This window comes from Notechis scutatus, chromosome 4 (genome assembly GCF_049901735.1).
Source record: "Notechis scutatus isolate UNSWTSFEM ecotype Mainland chromosome 4, rNotScu1.2, whole genome shotgun sequence".
Taxonomy (NCBI): Eukaryota; Metazoa; Chordata; class Lepidosauria; order Squamata; family Elapidae; genus Notechis; species Notechis scutatus.
In genome coordinates, this window is record NC_142012.1 from 88591847 (window position 1) to 88612765 (window position 20919).

The 20919-nt window shown below is 39.4% G+C and overlaps 2 protein-coding genes across 3 annotated transcripts in view; both read left to right on the top strand.

Moving 5' to 3' along the window:
• FAM241B (family with sequence similarity 241 member B) overlaps window positions 1-20919 on the top strand; it is a 223850-nt gene that overhangs the window by 75115 nt on the left and 127816 nt on the right. The gene's annotated exons all lie outside the window — the stretch shown is intronic.
• TSPAN15 (tetraspanin 15) overlaps window positions 4758-20919 on the top strand; it is a 40958-nt gene continuing 24796 nt past the window's right edge. The window contains exons 1-2 of the mRNA XM_026672826.2: window positions 4758-4910; window positions 20067-20252. Of these exons, the coding sequence (XP_026528611.2) occupies window positions 4812-4910; window positions 20067-20252 (285 nt within the window). The 5' untranslated portion in view covers window positions 4758-4811. The remainder of the gene's footprint in view (window positions 4911-20066; window positions 20253-20919) is intronic.

Consider the following 20919-nt stretch of genomic DNA (forward strand, 5'->3'; position numbering starts at 1 on the left):
TACCAAGATTAAAGGAGAAAGTTGCCTTATCTTAGGATGAAGCATGTTACCTATCATGTTGCATTTCAGTTTTCCCTTTATGCTGCTATTAGCCCAAATGTTTAGTGTTACAGGCTGGGTTTGATTCATATGAATGAATGGAATTGTCCAATTTCACTGGGAATGAATTTGACAAGGTCTGAATTCAGTCCAGTGAGGAGCATAACTCCAATTACTTACAAAAAAATAAAAGTCTTGTGTGTATATTGTAAAAATGATATAACCTTTTGTCTTGTAAATTACTGCCTGAGGAAACAAGCTAAAAACTACACCCTATATATCCCAAGATTTCCCAGCTTCAATTTCCATTTCCTTGAAACCTTGGCCAGTTTTCAAACTCATTTGAATAAGATTTTAAAGAATTGTGGTTTTAAAATCAATTCATGTAAACCGGTCCATTAAAAAATGAGAATGCAATTATTTAAATTTTAATATTTAAAATTCCTGATGAAAATATTTTAGCAACTTTTGAGATTTTTCTCAGACTCAAATTTTGCACAACAGCATGAAAGAATGGAAAAGACCGACATAACTGGATATCCTGTACTTGACTTGGGAAAATACTTCATTAAATTCCAACTAACATGATTTTATATTTACATCTTACTTCCTGGATTTAATGGACTCTTAATGATTATTTTACACAGCTGTACAGTATTTCCAATGGTAATTTCATACTTTGATGGAAAGTTTCAAAACTCAGCTGTTAGGTTTTATTGCTAGGCTTAAACACTAAGGGAAGGTATTCCTTGGGTTTTGCAGAAAGATTCTGTTCTGCTGCTAAAGAAAGAAAATACATTTAAAGGTCAAATGTAGGAAGTCCAGAAGAATTTCAAGCAGGTTTTTTTATTTTTGCACAATGGAATTATTGTTAAATCTTTAGCACAATTTATCAAGTTAATACTAAAGTTTTAAGATACAGAGATGACCTGTGAAAAGAAGCGTGTTAGTAAACACAGGGGTTTTGTTAAAAGCTAAGTATAAGATTGAATGAGATGGACCATGTATAAAACCTGAAAGCTACTCAAATATGTTAATATTAGACACTGACACATTTCACAGCTCCTGTAATGCTAGTTATTTATTCTCAATCCCTTCATTCATTAGCTTGCTTGTTGGCAACGGGGCAAGAACAAATTCTGCAGTTGTTGGCTACATCAATGAACTATTCTCCCTCAAGAAAATAGCTTTTTTGTGTAAGGCCTGAACTGATACATTTCTCTCTTTTGGCTAGGTTAATATCAATCATGCTAGCTAAATGACATCATAACATTTCACTTTTGTTCCCTTGAGTTCAGCGTGGGGATATAATGAGATGAATAATAATAATAATAATAATAATTTTGTCCTGTAGAAAATTTCATTATGAGAAAAAGATTCTAACTGCAGGTTCTCTAGGCACCAACAATACATTCCACAATGCTGGTGTATATAATGCTACAATACAATAAATCCTTAATGTTGTGAAAAGTTTTCATCCTTATGTGCTCCTAAAAATTTCCATGCCATAATTCTCAAAAGAACCAGGCACAAACCAAGAGTTCTGTTATCGCTGCCAAACATAATAAAACGACCTCAACAGTGACATCCAGATCTTAAAACACCTTTACAGGTAAGTGGAGGTAAGAGCGTGTATTAAGGATTCCCTTAATTAATTAATTAGTGCATGTGTATATTTCTCCATCTTATTGCATCTGCAAATAAGTTGGCTGGCAGCTCTGTTTGGATAGCTTGCTTCCCTTCTGGGAAAGGGGGAGTCAGGTGATCCCTTGCAAGATCGTGATGAGGCTTATGCTACACACACTGATGGATAAAGTTGCTGCAACTTCTTTTTTTTGGCTTGCTGTGACTTTTTTTTTTCTTGAGCCTTGGGCCAGTTTAGTTGTATTTACTGAAATACTGTTTTGGATTTGTTTGCCGTCCAGTTTCTTGGATAGAGGAGCCATACGAATTGGATGAATGAATGAATGAATAAATACTTGAATAATGGACTTGAATAATGGATATCCATAAACGTTGGTGACATTCTTGTGACAAAATTTCCCCAACAAGCAGTTACTTTTAGTTGCTAGAGGGAATAATGATGACTTAAGAATTTTAAAGAAGACTGAAAACAGATGTAAGATCAAGGTTGGCGTGGAAATATTCTAATCAGCTTCCTTCAACTACCACAAGGGAGAAATTCAAATTCCTTTTACCACATTTAAAAATGTTCTTGTCTGCATAAGCCCTGCTGTACTGTGATAATACGGTAATGAACTTTCTGTTCAATGATGTGGATGAGGTGTTTTAGCTTAGGCTAGCCAAGCATTTAATTTTTTAAAACCATCCTATTTAGATAGTTCATAGATGTTTTGTGATTAAAAAAAAGTGAATGAAAGCCAGTTTAATTACTTTGGAAGGAAGGAGTGTAGAGCTGTAAATTAAAAGTGTATCTGGGAAGATGTAGACTCTGAAGACCAGAAGACTTCATGCTTTAAGACTATAAATACATGTGTATAAAAAAGTTTCATATGTTACTTCCCCACTGAAACGTACAGGGGGAAGCATTAAAAAAATAAACAATTTTTCTGTGTAAACTTTCAAAATGATGTTCATGTTTTGCCGTTTTTATTATCTTTACTTTTCATTTTGTTAATATGGTTCTGCAGAATGAGATTTCTTGTACCCAGGCTGTCTGATTGTATTCATGGTAACTGAACTGGTGTCCAGGGAAATTCTCAGTCATTCAGGTCATGGTTGTCCCAAAGGTGCTTTTTCAAGAGGCAACTGGACTTCCTTTGAAGACGTTTTGCTTCTCATTCAAGAAGCTTCTTTAGCTCTGAAGAATGGATGAGAAGCGAAAAGTCTTCGAAGAAAAAACAGAACATTTCTTTGAAATTTTAAGACAAGTGTGCTCTTCCGTGTACCTAAGAGTTCACTCTTAAAAGATGAGCAGTTGAGAGCTGTATGCAAAGAAATTTCAGGTTAATGTATGCCGATTGGTGTCCATTCCATTAAAGTTATTCTAAGGACTCCAAATGAGTTCGGTTAAAGGTTTCCTGCACATACTTTGGCGTTCCGGAGTTCTCGCCTCACAATCGAGAGGCTGTGAGTTCGATCCTAGGCAGATCTCCTGCTCGAGCAGGGGGTTGGACTAGATGACCTCCAAGGGACCTTCCAACTCTATGATTCTATGACTCTAGGCGGGGGGGGGGGGGGGGGGGGGGGGGGGGGGGGGGGGGGGGGGGGGGGGGGGGGGGGGGGGGGGGGGGGGGGGGGGGGGGGGGGGGGGGGGGGGGGGGGGGGGGGGGGGGGGGGGGGGGGGGGGGGGGGGGGGGGGGGGGGGGGGGGGGGGGGGGGGGGGGGGGGGGGGGGGGGGGGGGGGGGGGGGGGGGGGGGGGGGGGGGGGGGGGGGGGGGGGGGGGGGGGGGGGGGGGGGGGGGGGGGGGGGGGGGGGGGGGGGGGGGGGGGGGGGGGGGGGGGGGGGGGGGGGGGGGGGGGGGGGGGGGGGGGGGGGGGGGGGGGGGGGGGGGGGGGGGGGGGGGGGGGGGGGGGGGGGGGGGGGGGGGGGGGGGGGGGGGGGGGGGGGGGGGGGGGGGGGGGGGGGGGGGGGGGGGGGGGGGGGGGGGGGGGGGGGGGGGGGGGGGGGGGGGTTTTGGGTTTTGTTTTTCTGGCGTTTGTTTTTTTTTTTTGGTTTTTTTTTTGTTTTGTGTTTGGTTTGTTTTGGGGGGGGGGGGGGGGGGGGGGGTGGGGGGGGGGGGGGGTGTTTGGGGGGGGGGGGGTGTGTTGGGTGTGTTTTTTTGTGGTTTTTTTTTTTTTTTTTTTTTTTTTTTTTTTTTTTTTTTTTTTTTTTTTTTTTTTTTTTGTTTTTTTTTTTTTTTTTTTTTTTTTTTTGTTTTTGGGGGGGGGGGGGGGGGGGGCCGCGCGGGGTGTTTTTTTTTTTTTGGGGGGGGGGGGGGTGGGCCCCCCGCGGGGGGGGGTGTGCCCCCGGGGCCTGGTTTTCCCCCCTTGTTTGGGGGGGGTGCTCATCACCATTACAAAGCTGAAGAGCCAGCGCTGTCCGTGGTCATGTGGCGGGCAAGTACTAAATGCCGAAGGCGTGCACCGAACGCTACTACCTTCCCACCAAAATGGTCCCTATTTTTCTACTTGCATTTTTACGTGCTTTCGAACTGCTAGGTTGGCAGAAGCTAGGGCAAGTAACGGGAGCTCACTCTGCTAAGTGATTAGTTTGATTATCCCAAAGGTGCTTTTTCAAGAGGCAACTGGCTTCCTTGTTTTTCTTTGAAGACTTGAAGTTTTTCTTGGGCAGTCATCTGACCTTCCTATTAAATGTTACCCATCCATTTCTACTAACTGGAGGAAAGAAATCTAGAATATATATAGTCACTCCACTTGCCGATTGGTGTCCATTCCATTAAAGTTATTCTAAGGACTCCAAAAGAGCTCGGCCGCCTTTGGGAAGTGGGAATTCAGTCAGGCCTAGCCCAGACTTTATCTGAAGCGCTTCCTTTCCGGCGACATGAGGAGATCCGCGGACCTCCGCTCAGGGCGTCGTTTCCAGCCGCCGCAAGACGCCAGGCCGGCTTTCTAAGCCTTCCAGCCCAAGCAGGGCGCGCCCATTCCCTCCTCTCGGCTGCTGCTCTGCCGCGCTCGGCCACGCAGGCCGGCTGGCGCAGGCGAGCCGCTTCCATGAGGAGCCGCCGCTGCCGCCACCTACGCCGCCCAGTGTCGCTGCCTCTGGGCTGGCTGGCACGGAGAGTCGCAGGTGGCGGCGGCGGCCGGGGGCAATGGCGGCGCAGGGAGACTCGGAGGAGGTTCGCTACTGCGCGCGCTTCCCCTACCTCTGCCTCAAGTTCACGCTCGTCGCTTACTCCACCGTCTTTTGGGTGAGTGAGTGCGAGAAGCTGCGGCAGCGGCGACGGCCGCTTGCCTATAGGCGTCCCGGGAGTCGGGAGGCCACGGGAGCCCGGACCGGCTGGAAAGGGCGGAAAGCGGACGGGAGCCTGAAGGGGGCCGTGGGAGTCCCCGACCGCCGCGCTCGCCTCGCTGCCCCCAAGCGCGCGAGGGATGCTCGGGGAAAGGCGCCGCTTCCAGACCCGGGAGGGCCACACAGGTGGTTGTTTCGGAGAGGCGGAGACTTTCCTGAGGGAAACGCGGCTCTCCGGGTTGAAAGTTGGGCTTATTGGGGAGGCTGCGGGAGTTTGCCTGCGGAGGAGGCGGTCGGGTGGCCCCGAGTTTCCGCGCAGTTTGGCGACCTTTGTGAGCGGAGGGGAGGCCGAGCATGGCTCGCGCGGTCTCCGCTCGAAATCCCCGGTCGGAGGCGGCCGCGCCCGGTCGGGGTTGAAAGCGCAATAACGTCCCTGCAAATAGAGGAGGTTGTGAGGCTGAAGCAAAGTCCCCTTTGGCTCGCCTGGGGCACTTCACGAAGAGACTTTAACGGGACGGTGGCCCTTGTCAAGGAGCCCCGTTATTTTCCCAAAGGGAATTCCTATTTACTCTCCGTCGTGTGTTTTAAATAATTTTAGTTTCGTCTTTACCCCCAATTGTAATTGCATTGTGTTAGTTAATAAAGATGGATTCTGAGTTGAGTTGTTCCTAATCAGCATCAAAAAATGTTGCCGCGCTATCATTTAATTCATTTAAATAGTTATTTTTCTTTATGGTCCAATACAGGAACAGGTATTCTATAGACAAGTTATCAACCAGATTTTACTCTCAGGGAGAAATGAGGAGCATAAATGTCCTACTTGGGGCAAAAGGACGACTCTTTTTTTTTTTAAACGTATTTCTTTAAAAAGACCTACAGCCTTTATATTTTGTATAATAAAAGCTAAGTATGGGTATGTCTTTCAGATGGTTAATTTAAAAAGATTATTGTTTTTAAAAATTAAGCAAATCAAATTAGGCATACTTTTAAAATAATGTTAAAATAATAAAAGAATAAATTATTAATTTATAATTTATGTTATGACAAATAATAAAAATATAGTGTGTGTGTCTGTCTGTCTGTGTCTGTCTGCCTGCCTGCATGCATGCATGTATGTATGTATGTATGTATGTATGTATGTATGTATGTATTCGTATAAATAAAATACATCTTTTGGGGAATGTACTTAAAAAACCTGCTTGAGTGGCAGGTGGTAGCATTGGGCAACAAGAGCCTTATGCTCAATACCAGTTGCTCCCCTTCCTGGATGGAGAGTTTCTGCTTGCTGTCACTCATTAGTAATCCATCATTTGGATAACTGCATTGTGGTCTGCATTAAGCTGCCCTTGAAAAGCATCTGGAAGCTTCAGTTGATACAGAATGCAGCAGGGGATGCATCTTTGTCCATCTGTGTAGGACCAGTGATCTTAGTAAGCTTCTGGGTACAATTCCAAGTGCTGGTTGTCACATATAAAACCCTACATGGAGTAAAGACTTACGTTTGTGGGACCACCACTCTTCAGTGGCATCTGCCTGCCCCGCATGGATGGGCAAGTTTGGGGTCACTTCCTTGGAGCAAGGTCATCTGGCAGGACCCAGTAGCTCAGCCTTTTCCTTTATCCAACCTAGTTTCTGAAATGATCTCCCCTCACTTCCCTAATCCCATTGGCTTTTAGAAAAGGGCAAAATTATGATTCTCTCCCAGTCATTGGGGCAGATGTAACAGAAATTTGATATCTGGTTGCTTATTATTATTAATTTCTGTTTTCTTTTGTTTTCTTACCCAGAGTCATTGGGTAGCCACATAAATTTCAGAGATATATAAGTTGGGAGGCAAATGTAAAATGGGGAACAATTAGTCATGTAGATCCTTTGATGTTTAAACTACATCATAAAATACCGCATATTACTAATTTGTTTGGATTTAATACTCTTTTTCCCCATCTCCTATTTTTCTCCTTGAGCTGAATATAGATAAATTTTGGAGGGAACGATTTGTGAGCTAGTACTGATGCTAGTACACTTTGCACGTTGCTGATGTCATTGACACAAACAAATATTTATGAATATTCATGAATAAAATATATTTTGATAAGACTTGTTATTGTGATTGTAGAAACTCCCAACTTGTGTGATGAGAAATACAGTTCAAATATCATTACTCCCACATTCTTTTCCCTCTGTGTAGTGCCATATTTTCCAATATAGTTGCAACTTAAAGCTGTTTATATGCTTTTTGCTTTTTGCACAATTGTAATGAATATTGTGCATTTTTGATTAATTAACCATCAAATACATATAATATTAACTGTCATGTGTAAATATTATTAAAACATAGCTGACAGTGGATTGAGTGTTTTTGGCTATGTGTATTGTGATTTATGAAGTAGTTAATGAAACTAAGCTACGTCTTCTTATGTTGATCAGTCAACACTGACTCCTGCGGATTACAGAGATTAGTTCATGCAATTTTTTTGACATTTTCAGAAGCAATTCTTGCACGTGCTTCCTAGGGCTGAGAGAGTGACTGACCTAGATGAAGGATTAGAACTCACAGTTTTCCAGCTTTGTAAAACTGCAATTTAACACTCCTTTTCTTTTTAGAGCAGTTTTTTCTTAAATGCTTTGTTCTCAGGACCCTTTCCCATTTTTAACAATTACGGAGGACTCCAAAAGAGCTTTTATTTGTCTAAGTTATGTTTATTGATATTTACTGTATTAAAATTAAAAGTGGTGCTTTCTTAGAAATTTACTCATGAAAAATTACAATATTTTTCATGAAAAAATATATTGTTAATAAATAAAAAAATAATGTGGAGTTACATTGTTTTAAATTTTTGCCAATATCTTCAATATCTGGCAAATACTTTTGACTTCATGGACCCCTCAGAGGGTCTTGGAAGATTGGATGGAAACTGAACAAGGAGAGATTCAACCTGGAAATAAGGAGAAATTTTCTGACAGTGAGAACAATCAACCAATGGAACAGAAGTTGCCCTCGGAAGTTGTGGGAGCATCATCACTTGAGACTTTCAAGAAGAGATTGGACTGCCATTTGTCAGAAATGGTGTAGGGTCTCCTGCTTGGGTGGGGGGTTGGACTAGATGACCTATAAGGTCCCTTCCAATGCTGATTATCTGTTATTCCTAGGTCTCCTCTGACAATTGTTTAAGAAACACTGCCTTAGAGTAAGAACCTAAAGCTTGTTTGTAAAAAGTAAACATATTAATTTTTTTAAAAGGAGGTTATGTCCATCTTCTGTTTAGTAAACTCATGTTAAACTAGTTAAACTTTCAGATGAATAAATTTTCATCTTTGTGTAGTCAATCAAGTTTGTGGTGGGAAAAATATATGTTTATGAATATGACCCTCATTTCAAAATTTAAATATCAGAATGATAAAGCTGGGACTATTGTATATGAACTCATTTCATATTCACAACAATATAGGATTTTAAAAGGCGCTTTAATTGAAAGAAAAACTCATCATATGAAACATAACATGTTTTAAATATATTTTTAAGAAATACACTTCACTATATATTTTTCAAATATTCTTGATACTTGCGAAGATATATTAATTAGAAAGGAAGTGCCTTGAAGGGCTGTAAATAGAATATTATACTCAAAAATGTTTAGTTGCTTTATTCCCTTTCACAAAATCATAATAGGTATTTATGAACTTTTTTAAAATAATAATGTTCATTTGCAGAGAGATTACTTATTTTTATACCTAAACAACCATAATAATTTATTAAGCTTGTAGGCTGCCCAATTCTTAACGACAACCAAGTAGAATACAATAAGCATACAAGAAATACATTACTTTTGTTCTTCAAAAAAATAATAAGTAGAATAGCTGAAGTAGTTTCAAAATGGCATGTTGGTAGTGGAAATCCTGGAATTCTAGAATAAATTATTTAGAAAACAACATTTCAATACCATTGGGAATTGTCATTCATGGTTTACCTAGTGAAAATACATCCACTGTTCTGTATTCAACGGAGAACTATATGAGCAGCATGAAAAATTAATTGAAGTTCATACTGTATATGACTGCACTTTCCTCTCCAAATAAGGAAGTTAAAAGCTTTTCATCTCTTCCCATTGGAATAACAGTTTGAATCAGATCCTTTTCAGTATTGAAAACGAAACAAAATTTGTAGCAAGTCCTGAAAGCAGCATATGTGACTCTAACTCTGAATTAATGTGGAAACATGCTTGATAACACCTGTTGTTATTTCTTGATATCTTGAATTGTTCTAGAGTCTTTTAATATATTTGAAAGTGAGACATGGACATAGATTCTTCCATATTTCTTTTCTTGAAATATTTTCCTTTAAGATTTGTTTTCTGTACTATTAAAGGAAATTTCTTTACTCTGCATAGGTTTCATTTTTATTTATTTAACTTCACAACTTTTATAATCCACCCAGCTTAGAAGAATCTACACAGCAAGCTAAAATGATAAATGCAGCAATACAATAAATGAACATGATAAAAACCACAAGAACAACACATCAGTAGTAAATCAGCTGTATTATGCATTCTGCTTCTCAAAATGAAGCTCTCTTTAAACATATTGTAAATATTTTATGTTTTCCGTTCCATGCAGTCTACTTGTTCATTGAGCATTTATAGAAACCTGCCTTTTTATGATTCTATGATTCTCAGTTCCAATTAAGGAGAATATTTGTAGCTCAGAGTTGAAATGAGGGGTTCTAGGTGGTCTCTTGATTGTTTTCTTGCAGATGTTTCATTACCCAAACTAGGTAATATCATCAGTGCTAGTAAGGAGTGGGGTTTGCTCCCAATTTACATTTCAGTGGCTTGGCCTGTCAGTGTTTGATGGGTATAGTAGTTCTTTGGTTGGGCTGTTTACTGTTAGGTTCTTTGGCAGGTCTGTGATTGGGGTATTTTTTATTTCTTTTTTGTTGGTCTGATGATAATCTTCATAATCAGATAGAAAAATGTGGACTAGACAGCATTGATGGATTTGTAACTGGCTGACAAACTGCACTGAACTTGAAGTCCTCAATGAAACTACATCTACAGGGAGGGAAGTATGCAGTGAGGTACCCCAAGGTACTGTCCTAGCCCCAATACTCTTCAAGGGGATAGAAGGGAACCTCATCAAATTTGCAGATTACATCAAGCTGGTGGGAATAGCCAACATCTCAGAAGATAAGGTCAAGATCCAGAAGAATTTCAACAGAATAGAACACTGGACGCTATCTAACAAAATAAAATTCAAGGTGAGAAAAAATTAGCTTTTATTCTTCGGTAAGAAAAACCAAATACACAGGTAGAGAATAGCAGTAACTGGGAGAGGGATCTAGGAGTTCTAGTGGACAGTCAATTAATTATGAGCCAGCAATGTGTTGCAGCTGCCAAAAAATCGAATGCAGTCCTATGTTGCATTAACAGAGTGATAGAATCAAGATCATGTGAAGTGTTAGTATCACCTTAGTAAGACCACAATTAGAATATTGTGTCCAGTTTTTGGTCACCATGATATAAAAAAGATGTTGAGACTCTAGAAAAAGTGCAGAGAAGAACAACAAAGATGATTCCGGGGCTGGAGGCTCAAACATATGAAGAGTGATTGAGAGAATTGGGTATGTCTAGGGAAAAAAAGAACTAAGGGTGACGTGATAGTAATGTTCCAATATTTGAGGGAGCCACAAGGATGAGGGGATCAATCTATTCTCCAAAGAACCTGAAGGCAGGAAAAGAAGCACTGGGTGGAAACTACTCAAGGAGAGAACTGATACAGAATTAAGGAGAAATTTCCCGACAATAGGAACATTTAACTAGTGCTTCCAGAAGCTGTGGGTGCTCCATTGTTGGAGATTGTTAAGAAGAGATTGGACAGTCATTTGTTGAAATGGTATAGAGCAGGGGTGTCAAACTCATGTCACGGTGGCGTCACATGATTTATCAGGACTTTTTCCCCCTTCGCTAAACGGCGTGAGTGTGACCAGCGCGTGACGCATCCGGCCTGTGGGATGGGAGTTTGACAGCCTTGGTATAGAGTGTCCTGCTTGAATAGGTTGGACTAGAAGCCCTCCAAAATCCCTTATAATTCTGATATTCTGTCATTATATTAGGTTAATATAATCTGGGTGTTGACTGCTGATGGAGAAGTGTTATGGTCCTTTTGTTCCCTTTTTGGCTTATTGTCTCTTTTGCACAGTATATAGGCATTGTTGATGTTTATGTATCTGTTGATGTCCAAATTGTCAGAGTGCCAGGCTTCTGTTTTTGGACTTTATTTGGTCTAGAATAGTCACAGTTTCCCAGTTGAAACTGTTGTTAAGTTGGTGCATATGTTTTGAAATTAAAGCGGTTTTCATCATATCTTCTGACTACTGGTTGATGTTTATGGATGCGTTATACTACCCTTCTGTCTGTTTGCCCTACATAGTGGCTCTTGTAGTCTTTACACTGTATGTTGTAGAGCAGGGGTCTCCAACCTTGGCCGCTTGAAGACTTGTGGACTTCAACTCCCAGAATTCCTCAGCCAGCAAAGCTTATGCATGCCCCCTACAGAACTCAGCAAAGCTGGCTGAGGAATTCTGGGAGTTGAAGTCCACAAGTCTTCAAGCGGCCAAGGTTGGAGACCCCTGTTGTAGAGGACTCCTGTTTTTTCTTCTGGGGCTGCTGGCTCTTTTGGTTTACTTAGGATGTTTTGGAAGTCTTTAGTTGGTTTGTGTGCTACACTGATTTTTATAATCAGTTGGTGGTTTCTGATATGTTTTTGATATATGACAGTGTTATCCTTTTAACTGCTTTTGTTGGTTGTACTATATCAGGCACTTTTTGATGAAATTGGTTGGATATCCATTTTGTTGGAATATATTGCATAGATGATCTGTTTCCTTTTTCTGCTGTTTAGGGTTGCTGCAATATGTTTGTGCTCATCTAAATAGAGTTCTTTGTTAGTTTATTGTATTAATTTTCTTTTGGCTATGAGTATATTTATGGACTTAGATGTAGATCTTTTTAGACAAGAGTTTATGCTCACAGTGCAAACATGCTTAAGACACTTATAAAAAGTTTACCAGCTTTCTTGAAACTCACATTTCATTTTTTTTCTCTTGAGTAAACATGTATTGACTTACTTCCTTACTATATCACATTTCTAACTGGGCGAAGAGTAGTTGGTTGAGTGCTTCTTGTATTTAAACTACTTCAGGGCATGTTAGATTAGCTGTGTAGAGTTTGTAAGAGGAAGAGGAATAAGACTAATTATTGCATTTTGTTTAAGAGCTCTGTCTTGGTTTTGCTGATTATTAACGAAATAAATGTTACTGGTTCAATTGGTCCAACCTTCCAGTGACATTTCCAAATTTTACAAACCCAGCTAGTACCCTACTGTTTATGATTGTGTAAGAGTACGTATTTCCAGTATGCAGTATTAGGCTCAATTGTTTGAAAAACTTATTTTATTTATTTTATTTTATTTATTTTATTTGTCAATCGCTTACAAGATAATAAGTCATGAATACATGAAATGAATACATATAAGAAAAATAAAAGAAACAATAGGACAGGGATGGTAGGCACGTTGGTGCGCTTATGCACACCCCCTATAGACCTCTTAGGAATAGTAGACAGTCTAAGGTTAAAGTTTTTGGGGTTTGGGGAAGAAACCACAGAGTCAGGTAGAGTATTCCAGACAATGACCACTCTGTTGCTGAAGTCGTATTTCCTGCAATCAAGTTTGGTGCGGTTAACCTTGAGTTCGTATCTGTTGTGTGCTCTTGTTATGGTTGAAACTGAAGTATTCATTGACCGGTAGGACATTGCAATGTATGATTTTATATACTATACTTAGATCGGACCAAAGACGGCATCGTTCTAGGTTTTCTAGGTCTAGAATTTCAAGTCTGGTGGCATAAGGTATGTGTCTTTCAATGATGTCATGCATCTTTTGATTCAGAATGCAGCAAATACAACCTCTGTTCCCATCTTTCAAGTCAACAGCAATAACATGGAATTTCCTCTGGATTTCCACATTCCTCTTGAATTCTGTTCAATTGCTGAATTCATTGCTGAATTTGAGTTGGGAATCAGATGAACTCTACTTTGAAAAAATCAGTCTGCTCAATAGTTCTGTAATCCAGCTGCCAGTAATTGCTTTGTGATCTAATCACAATCCTTACAATTCAAATTTTCCTCTGATCCTTTATAATTCACTATTAGATGACCTGTGACCCGCAGAGTTGGCAAATTAAATTAGGAATCATAGTTAATAAGTGCAGTGTGAATCTAATTTTTAAATCATGAGATATACGTAGTATAGATCAGTTGAAACCTCTTTAATTGTTTTTAAATAAATAAAATGGAAATAAATGGAAAGAAGTTTAGGGTTTTGAAAAAACTATAAAGTACACAATATATAAAAATACATATCTACTATAGATTACATTTCATTCCTGCATTCCTGTAATCTCTTAACAATAGAGATTATCTTCAGTGGGATATCAAATAACAATTAACCAGAGGCGGAAGAGTTGCTTCATGCTTTTTCAAGAAACATTACATGCCAACATATTTCTTTTCTTTGGATCTATTTCCTCTTATTTTCAGTTGGGTAAGTCTACTAAGCCTTTCTCCTCCTTACATATGTCGATATGTAGAAACATGGAGTCTTCCTTGCATAGTATGGTTCTTCGAGATAGAAACTAAGCTAGATTGATACCTGTTTGCATAAGTATATACTAGGGAACATGAGGTAATAACATGAGTCAGATCTCTTTCAGCTGAGGTGCAGCTATAATGCCCCTCACTGATCAGCTGACTCACTTGGCATGGGTGTCATACTTTGCACCAGCTCCATCTTGCTTAATTAACAAGGTGTGAAAACAAGGAAAACAATTTGCAGGTAGTAAGTGTCCATGCAAAAGTTGTGTTGCCACTGTGTAGCCCAGGTGGTCATTAGAGTGGATGCTAGACTGCAGGTAGTCCTTGACTTACGACCACAACTGAGTCCAAAATTTCTGTTGCTAAGCAAGGCTGTTGTGAAGTGAGTTTTGCCTCATTTTATGACCTTTCTTGCCAGAGTTGTTAAATGAATCACTGTAGTTGTTAAGTCAGAAGGTTTCAATGATGATCACCCAGGACACAGCAATGATCATAAAATACATGCCAGTTTCCAAGCATCCAAATGTTAATCATGTGACCATGGGGATACTGCAATGGTCATAAATGTGAAAAGTAACTTTTTCAGTGCCACTGTAACTTCGAATAGTCGAATGGTTGTAAGTTGAGGACTGCCTGTATCACCACGTTCTGGATCCCAGTATCCAAGCCTGGAAACTGGGGAAATCCGGACTGGGTAAAAAAGACCACAATGAAGAGGATAGGAGATACTTGTCATCGTAAACAAGCTTCAAAATGCTTGTTTGAGGTTGGGGTTTCCGGTTTGCTAGCCTTCGGCGGCGGCAGGGATTTGCGACCGCGCGATTCCTGCTGCGTTTGCTGCCAAGGTTCCCCCGATCCATTTGGATCTGGGGGATATAGCTGCCCCGTAGAGGCAGCTGAAGATAGGGGGATCCGGCAAGGGGTTTGGGGGTGTCGCAAACCCCTCCCCAGCCGGCTAAACTCCCTTTTCCCGAGGCGGAGGAATGGCGGTCAGTAATGGCCGCCACGAAGAAAGCTGCAGCCGGGTAAGCAAGTGCAGGAGGGAGAAAGCTGGAGAAAGTGAAAGGTGCTTTTAACCGGGACAAGACGGGAGAAAGTGATTTGGAACCTTGAAAGCTGTTAAGGATATATTGTTCTTTGTGAGAGCCATAAGCTGCGAATACCCTAAAGGGGAAAGTTTTTTTTTCTTTGTTCTACTCTCCTTCCTAAAGTGACAGCGGGGGGAATCTTTTGGCTGTGAGTGGGAAGGGAGAGTGAAAAAAAAATCAGAGCAAAATTTGAAAATAAGGAGAAGATTGCCTAGAATTGCAAAGAGTTTAAAAACTTCCAAAAATATATTTGAAAAGGATTTGTGATTACTTTAACCTCAGAAAGAAAAAGTGAAGAAGAAGAAGGTATTTAAAAGTAACAGTCTGTTTGGATTGTTTGGTGATTTTGGAACCTTTGGAAATTATTTCTGATTAAATCATCTGGGTGGTTGTTTGGAAAAACTTTTTCTCTACACAATGGCATCATCTGTGGATGGATTGGAACTTATATATCAAAAATATGAAAGAGAAAAACAAGGAGGGGAAGATGGACTTGGCACTATTTTTCAATACTTAGAAATGGCGGTTTATATTTATGCGAAGCAGAATGAGGATGATGGGGACAAAGAAGAAGAAGAAGCCATCTTTGATGAAAAAAGAACTTTGGAGACGGGAAAAAGCAAGAGAAAAAGGAAAAGAGGTCTTTAAGATTTGAAAAAACAGCCCAAAAAGAGAAGAATAAGGTGAAAAAGGGACATTATGTTAAGAAACAACAGAAAGGGGGAAAGCAGAATAAAAGGGAGGTGGAGAGACAAGGGGTTAAAGAGGACAAGGAGAAGAAGCATCACCCAAGACTAGGCACGCACGCCCCCAACTACCTCAACTCCAACTACTGCCGGCCTTAAATGCAAACTACTCAATGCAAGAAGCCTCGTGAATAAAATACCTGAATTTCTCATCCTCCTAAATATGGCTAACTTCGACATTATATTTGTCTGTGAAACATGGCTCAATGCATGTCTCCCCGACTCCATTACCACAGTAAGAGACTATCATCTTTACCGATCAGATCGTGAAAATCGTCGAGGAGGTGGTGTTGCTATATTCTATAAAAAATCCTTACATCTAAAAAATATCCAAGTTACCCAGGAGCTTGCTCTTCCTGAGACCATCATCTGTGAACTATCCTTAAATATCACAATTCGATTCTTACTATGTTACAGAGCACCTGATTATGACATCGAACATGTAAACAAGCTAAATACATTACTAACATGGGCTGCATCCTGCCCATACCCTTTTATCTTTCTTGGTGATTTCAATCTACCTCATATTGACTGGACCCTAAATGATTGTACAACTGAAATCATACACACAACCTTCTACAATGCTATTACAAATCTGGGACTGGAACAACTAGTAACCAACAACACTAGACTAAACAACTGCCTCGATCTCATCTTCTGCAATAGTTTGAATTTAATTTACGGAATACAAACTAAAGAACCCTTTTCCAGTAGTGACCACAATATGATTGACTTTTGTCTCAACATACGTCCACACAAAAATCACCACAATGATGTAATCCCCAATTGTAACTTCAAAAAAGGCAACTATGATCTTATAGAAAACGATCTCTCATCCCTGGATTGGCAATCTCTATTCACTGGATGCAATACTGTTGAAGACCATTACAACATATTTTTACTTGAAGTCAAAAGAGTCATCAAACTATATGTACCAACAACAACTCCCAAAACAAAACAAAAAAAGCAGATTACCCATATCAATAAGGAAACTTCAATCCAAAAAGAGATCACTCTGGAGGAAAAACAAATCTGGTCACGTTACCAATTTCAAAAACCGATACAAAAATTTATGCCACCAGATAAAGACCGAATGCACCAATTATCACATTAAACAAGAGGAAAACCTTCTAAGCACCAATTCCACCCGTGCTTTTTACAATTTTGTAAACAACAAACTAAAAGACTCAAGGTCCATCCCTCCCTTGATAGGACCTGATGGTAAAGACTGCAACGACGACACCACTAAAGCCAACATCTTTAACACATTCTTTGGCTCAGTATTTGTAAACAGAAATGGATCATGCCCAGTATTTCCTAGCCGTACCACAGATAACAATAATGATCTAATACATATCGATTTCACAGAAGACAATGTTGAAAAATCACTACGCAATCTAAAACCATCTCTATCTATTGGACCGGATGGAATATGTGCCTACTTCTTAAGAAAGCTATCCACTGCCATAGCCAAACCTCTAAGCATAATCTTTGAAAAATCTTTCAGGACCAGCTCCTTGCCTAACCTATGGTCACAAGCCACAGTCATCCCCATCTTCAAAAAGGGAGACCCAAGCCTAGTTGAAAATTACAGGCCAATCTCCTTATGCTGCGTCACCTGTAAAGTCATGGAATCTATTATTAACCAATTCATCATCCTCCACTTAGAGACAAATAACCTACTCTCCAATAAACAATTTGGTTTCAGAAAAAAACTATCCTGTAATCTACAACTCTTACACTGCAAAAACATATGGACGACACAACTCGACCAGGGCAAAGCAATAGACGCAATCTACATAGACTTCTGTAAAGCCTTTGATTCAGTGGTACACGACAAACTACTCCTAAAAATAAAATCCTATGGTATCTCTGGACAACTGAATAACTGGATAGAAGCATTCTTGTCAAACAGACAACAAATGGTCAAAATCGGGAGCGTCCTATCAAATCCAGTACCTGTCAATAGTGGTGTCCCCCAAGGCAGTGTTCTAGGACCAACTCTCTTCATACTCTACATAAACGACCTCTGTGATCATATCAAGAGCAATTGCGTTCTCTTCGCTGATGATGTAAAGCTGTTCAATACCACAGACAATACTGCTACCCTACAAAAAGATCTTGACTATGTATCAGAATGGTCAAACAAATGGCAACTTCAAATCTCAACAAATAAATGCTCTGTCTTACATATTGGCAAAAAAATCAGAAAATAAAATACAAGCTGAATAGTCAAGATCTTGTTGATGACCCAAGCTATGTAAAGGACCTTGGAATACTCACCTCTAATGATCTAAGTGCTAGAGCCCACTGCAACTACATAGCCAAAAAGGCATTAAGAGTTGTTAACCTAATCCTACGTAGCTTTTTCTCTGGTAATATCACACTACTAACCAGAGCATACAAAACATTTGCTAGACCAATACTCGAATACAGTTCATCAGTCTGGAACCCACATTACGTATCTGATATTAGCACAATTGAGAAAGTCCAGAAATATTTCACAAGAAGAGTTCTCCACTCCTCTACTCGTTGTAGAATACCTTATGCCACCAGACTTGAAATTCTAGAACTAGAAAACCTTGAATTACGCCTGTCTTCGGTCTGACTTAAGCATGGTATATAAAATCATACATTGCAATGTCCTACCTGTCAGTGAATACTTCAGCTTCAACCATAACAACACAAGAGCACACAATAGATACAAACTCAAAGTAAACCGCACCAAACTTGATTGCAGGAAATACGACTTCAGCAATAGAGTGGTCAATGTCTGGAATACTCTACCCGACTCTGTAGTTTCTTCCCCAAACCCCAAAAACTTTAACCTTAGACTGTCTACTATTGACCTCACCCCTTTCCTAAGAGGTCTGTAGGGGGCGTGCATAAGCACACCAACGTGCCTACCGTCCCTGTCCTATTGTTTCTCTTATTCTTTTATTTTTCTTATATGTACCCATTTCATGTATTCACAACTATGTATACACTTATACTTATTATCTTGTAAACAATTGGCAAATCAAATAAATAAATAAATAAATAAAGAAGCAAGGGAGAAAGGAAGGGATGAGAAGCTCTAATGGTGGGGAGCAAGATATTAAGAAACAAAAGTTTTTCAGAGGTAATGGATAGATCTTATTGTTAATGGGATTCTAGAAAGGTACATAAGATTGCATTTTTATATCTGTATTTAGAAGTAATTATAGAAAATTAGAAATAATATGTAGCTTAAAATGTGATAAAATATCTAACATAAATAAGTGAAATTTTTGTTAAGAAAAAGAGAGTACTGTAATGAAATATGATTCAAGATTGTGATGTGGGGGGTAATAATCGTGGAAAGCATAAGTGTTCCCACAAAGGCATGATATTCAATTGAAATGGATAAAATGTTTAAGATATAAATGATTGTTAAAATTAATGATTAGAACATGGTATACTAGCAAAATCTTTTGTGAAATGAGATTTGAAGTAGAAGAAGGAGGAACATTTCAACGAAATATTGAGCTATAATATGTGATGTGGGGGGATAATTATGGAAAATAGGGCTCTCATAAAAGCATGTGATTTAATTGAAAAGTAATGAGTTAAACATCTAAGATATGAATGAATATCAATACTAATGAATAGATTTGTATTATTTTTGATAATATAGTATAATTTTAGAATGTACCAGACAGAATCCCAATGTATGTTATGTATTTTATATTAAGTACTATAAATATAAGGGAAAAAGATAAAGGTATCATACTCCATATAGTGTACAGGAGAAGTATTTCTTCTTTTTTTTAAAGAAGAAAAATAAATGATTGGCTGGAATAGAACAGACAAAGAATAATAAATATTAGGATATGAATTGAGAGGAGGAAAAAAAAAATTTGAGAAAATTTAAAGGAGAGGAGAAGTTATATAGAAAATTGAAAATGTTAATAAGATATGAAATGGTATGTAAAATGAATATGAAACTGAACTTGTGTCTGTACCAAGAGTTTTAACCCGGGACTAAGCAACTTTCAGAAAAGAGATTTTTTATGCTTTTATGTTTTGTGTTTATGTGTATTTATATATTGTTTGTCTTGAAAATAAAACTTGTTTAAAAAAAAATGCTTGTTTGTCATACACAAAGAATCAAGACCACATGTTAAATTCTAGTTAAGATTTATTGCTCAGGCTTATCTGCAAGAATCTAGTAAAGTAACAATCAGCATTAAATTGGCACTAGATAGGAGTTAATGGAATTCAAGGAGGGGACTGGACAACGCTTGTGACAACACAAGGACTCTAGACTGATTTCTCTCTTGACTCCCCCTCCCTCAGGCCCTGCCTCTTCTCCTACAACTTATTTTTCAAAGCAAAGGGTGGAAGGATTTGGGTTTTTTTTGGCAGAAATCTGAGGGAAGTTGATGAGTGCTCCTTATTCCCAGCTGGCCAGGAATGGTGAGATCTATCTGGCAGTTGGTTCCTTTTGAGCATTGCAGGCTTGCAAAAAATAAAAGTAAATTAACCTATTCCAATTGCATTTTTTGGATTAGTGATGCTTATCAAATGTCCTGTACTTAGTGATCAATGAAATGCACAGAATTTGTAATTTGTAAGCATATGGCATTCCCCCCTCCTTTTTTTTCTGTTGCAGTTGTTAGGGGCGTTTGTCTTAGCTGTGGGCATTTATGCAGAAGTTGAAAGACAGAAATATAAAACTCTTGAAAGTGCCTTCTTAGCTCCAGCGATCATCCTGATTCTCTTGGGCATCGTAATGTTCCTTGTGTCCTTCCTCGGAGTATTGGCTTCTCTGAGGGACAATATAAACCTTCTTAAAGCTGTAAGTACTTTTATTTACGTAGAAGTCTATTTTCCTTGACCCTTCCAAAACTCTTTCATTTTCCTGTCTATAAACAGTTTTAAGAATACTCGTCTAATAACTTCCTTCAAAAAGTAGCAGAAAGAAATTTCAGTGGCTCATGGATGACTCATATCAGTCTGTCAGTAAAGCAATTTATATGACTCCTGATAGGGATCTGGAAAAAAAATGCTTTTAAAAAAATAGTTAAATGGAGTACAAAAGTAAGATTCATTTAAGAAAATGCAGGCCTTTAAAGGCCTTTATTCTTAATTAATATTTAACCCATATTTAATCAGCCTCCCTCCTGCGTGTCCTGCTCCTTTTTTGCCCATCTTTTAATTCATATTGCTGTATTTTCATTGTTTATTTTATTGTTTCATTGCTCTACTATTGTTATGTGTAGATTTTTTTATAATTTTATGTTTTGCTGTTGTAAGCTGCTCAGAGTAGCCCCACAATGAGATGAGTGGCAAATAAATTTAATAAATAGATAAATATGCTTGCATAATGTAATGTTAAAAAAACAAGTCAAGACCATTCAAAACACTGGACAGTCTAGATCACGGGTGTCAAACTCACTGTGTCACGTTGCCATCACATGACGTTTTGCAACATTCGTGGGGCTAGGGTGGGCGTGGCCTGCGTG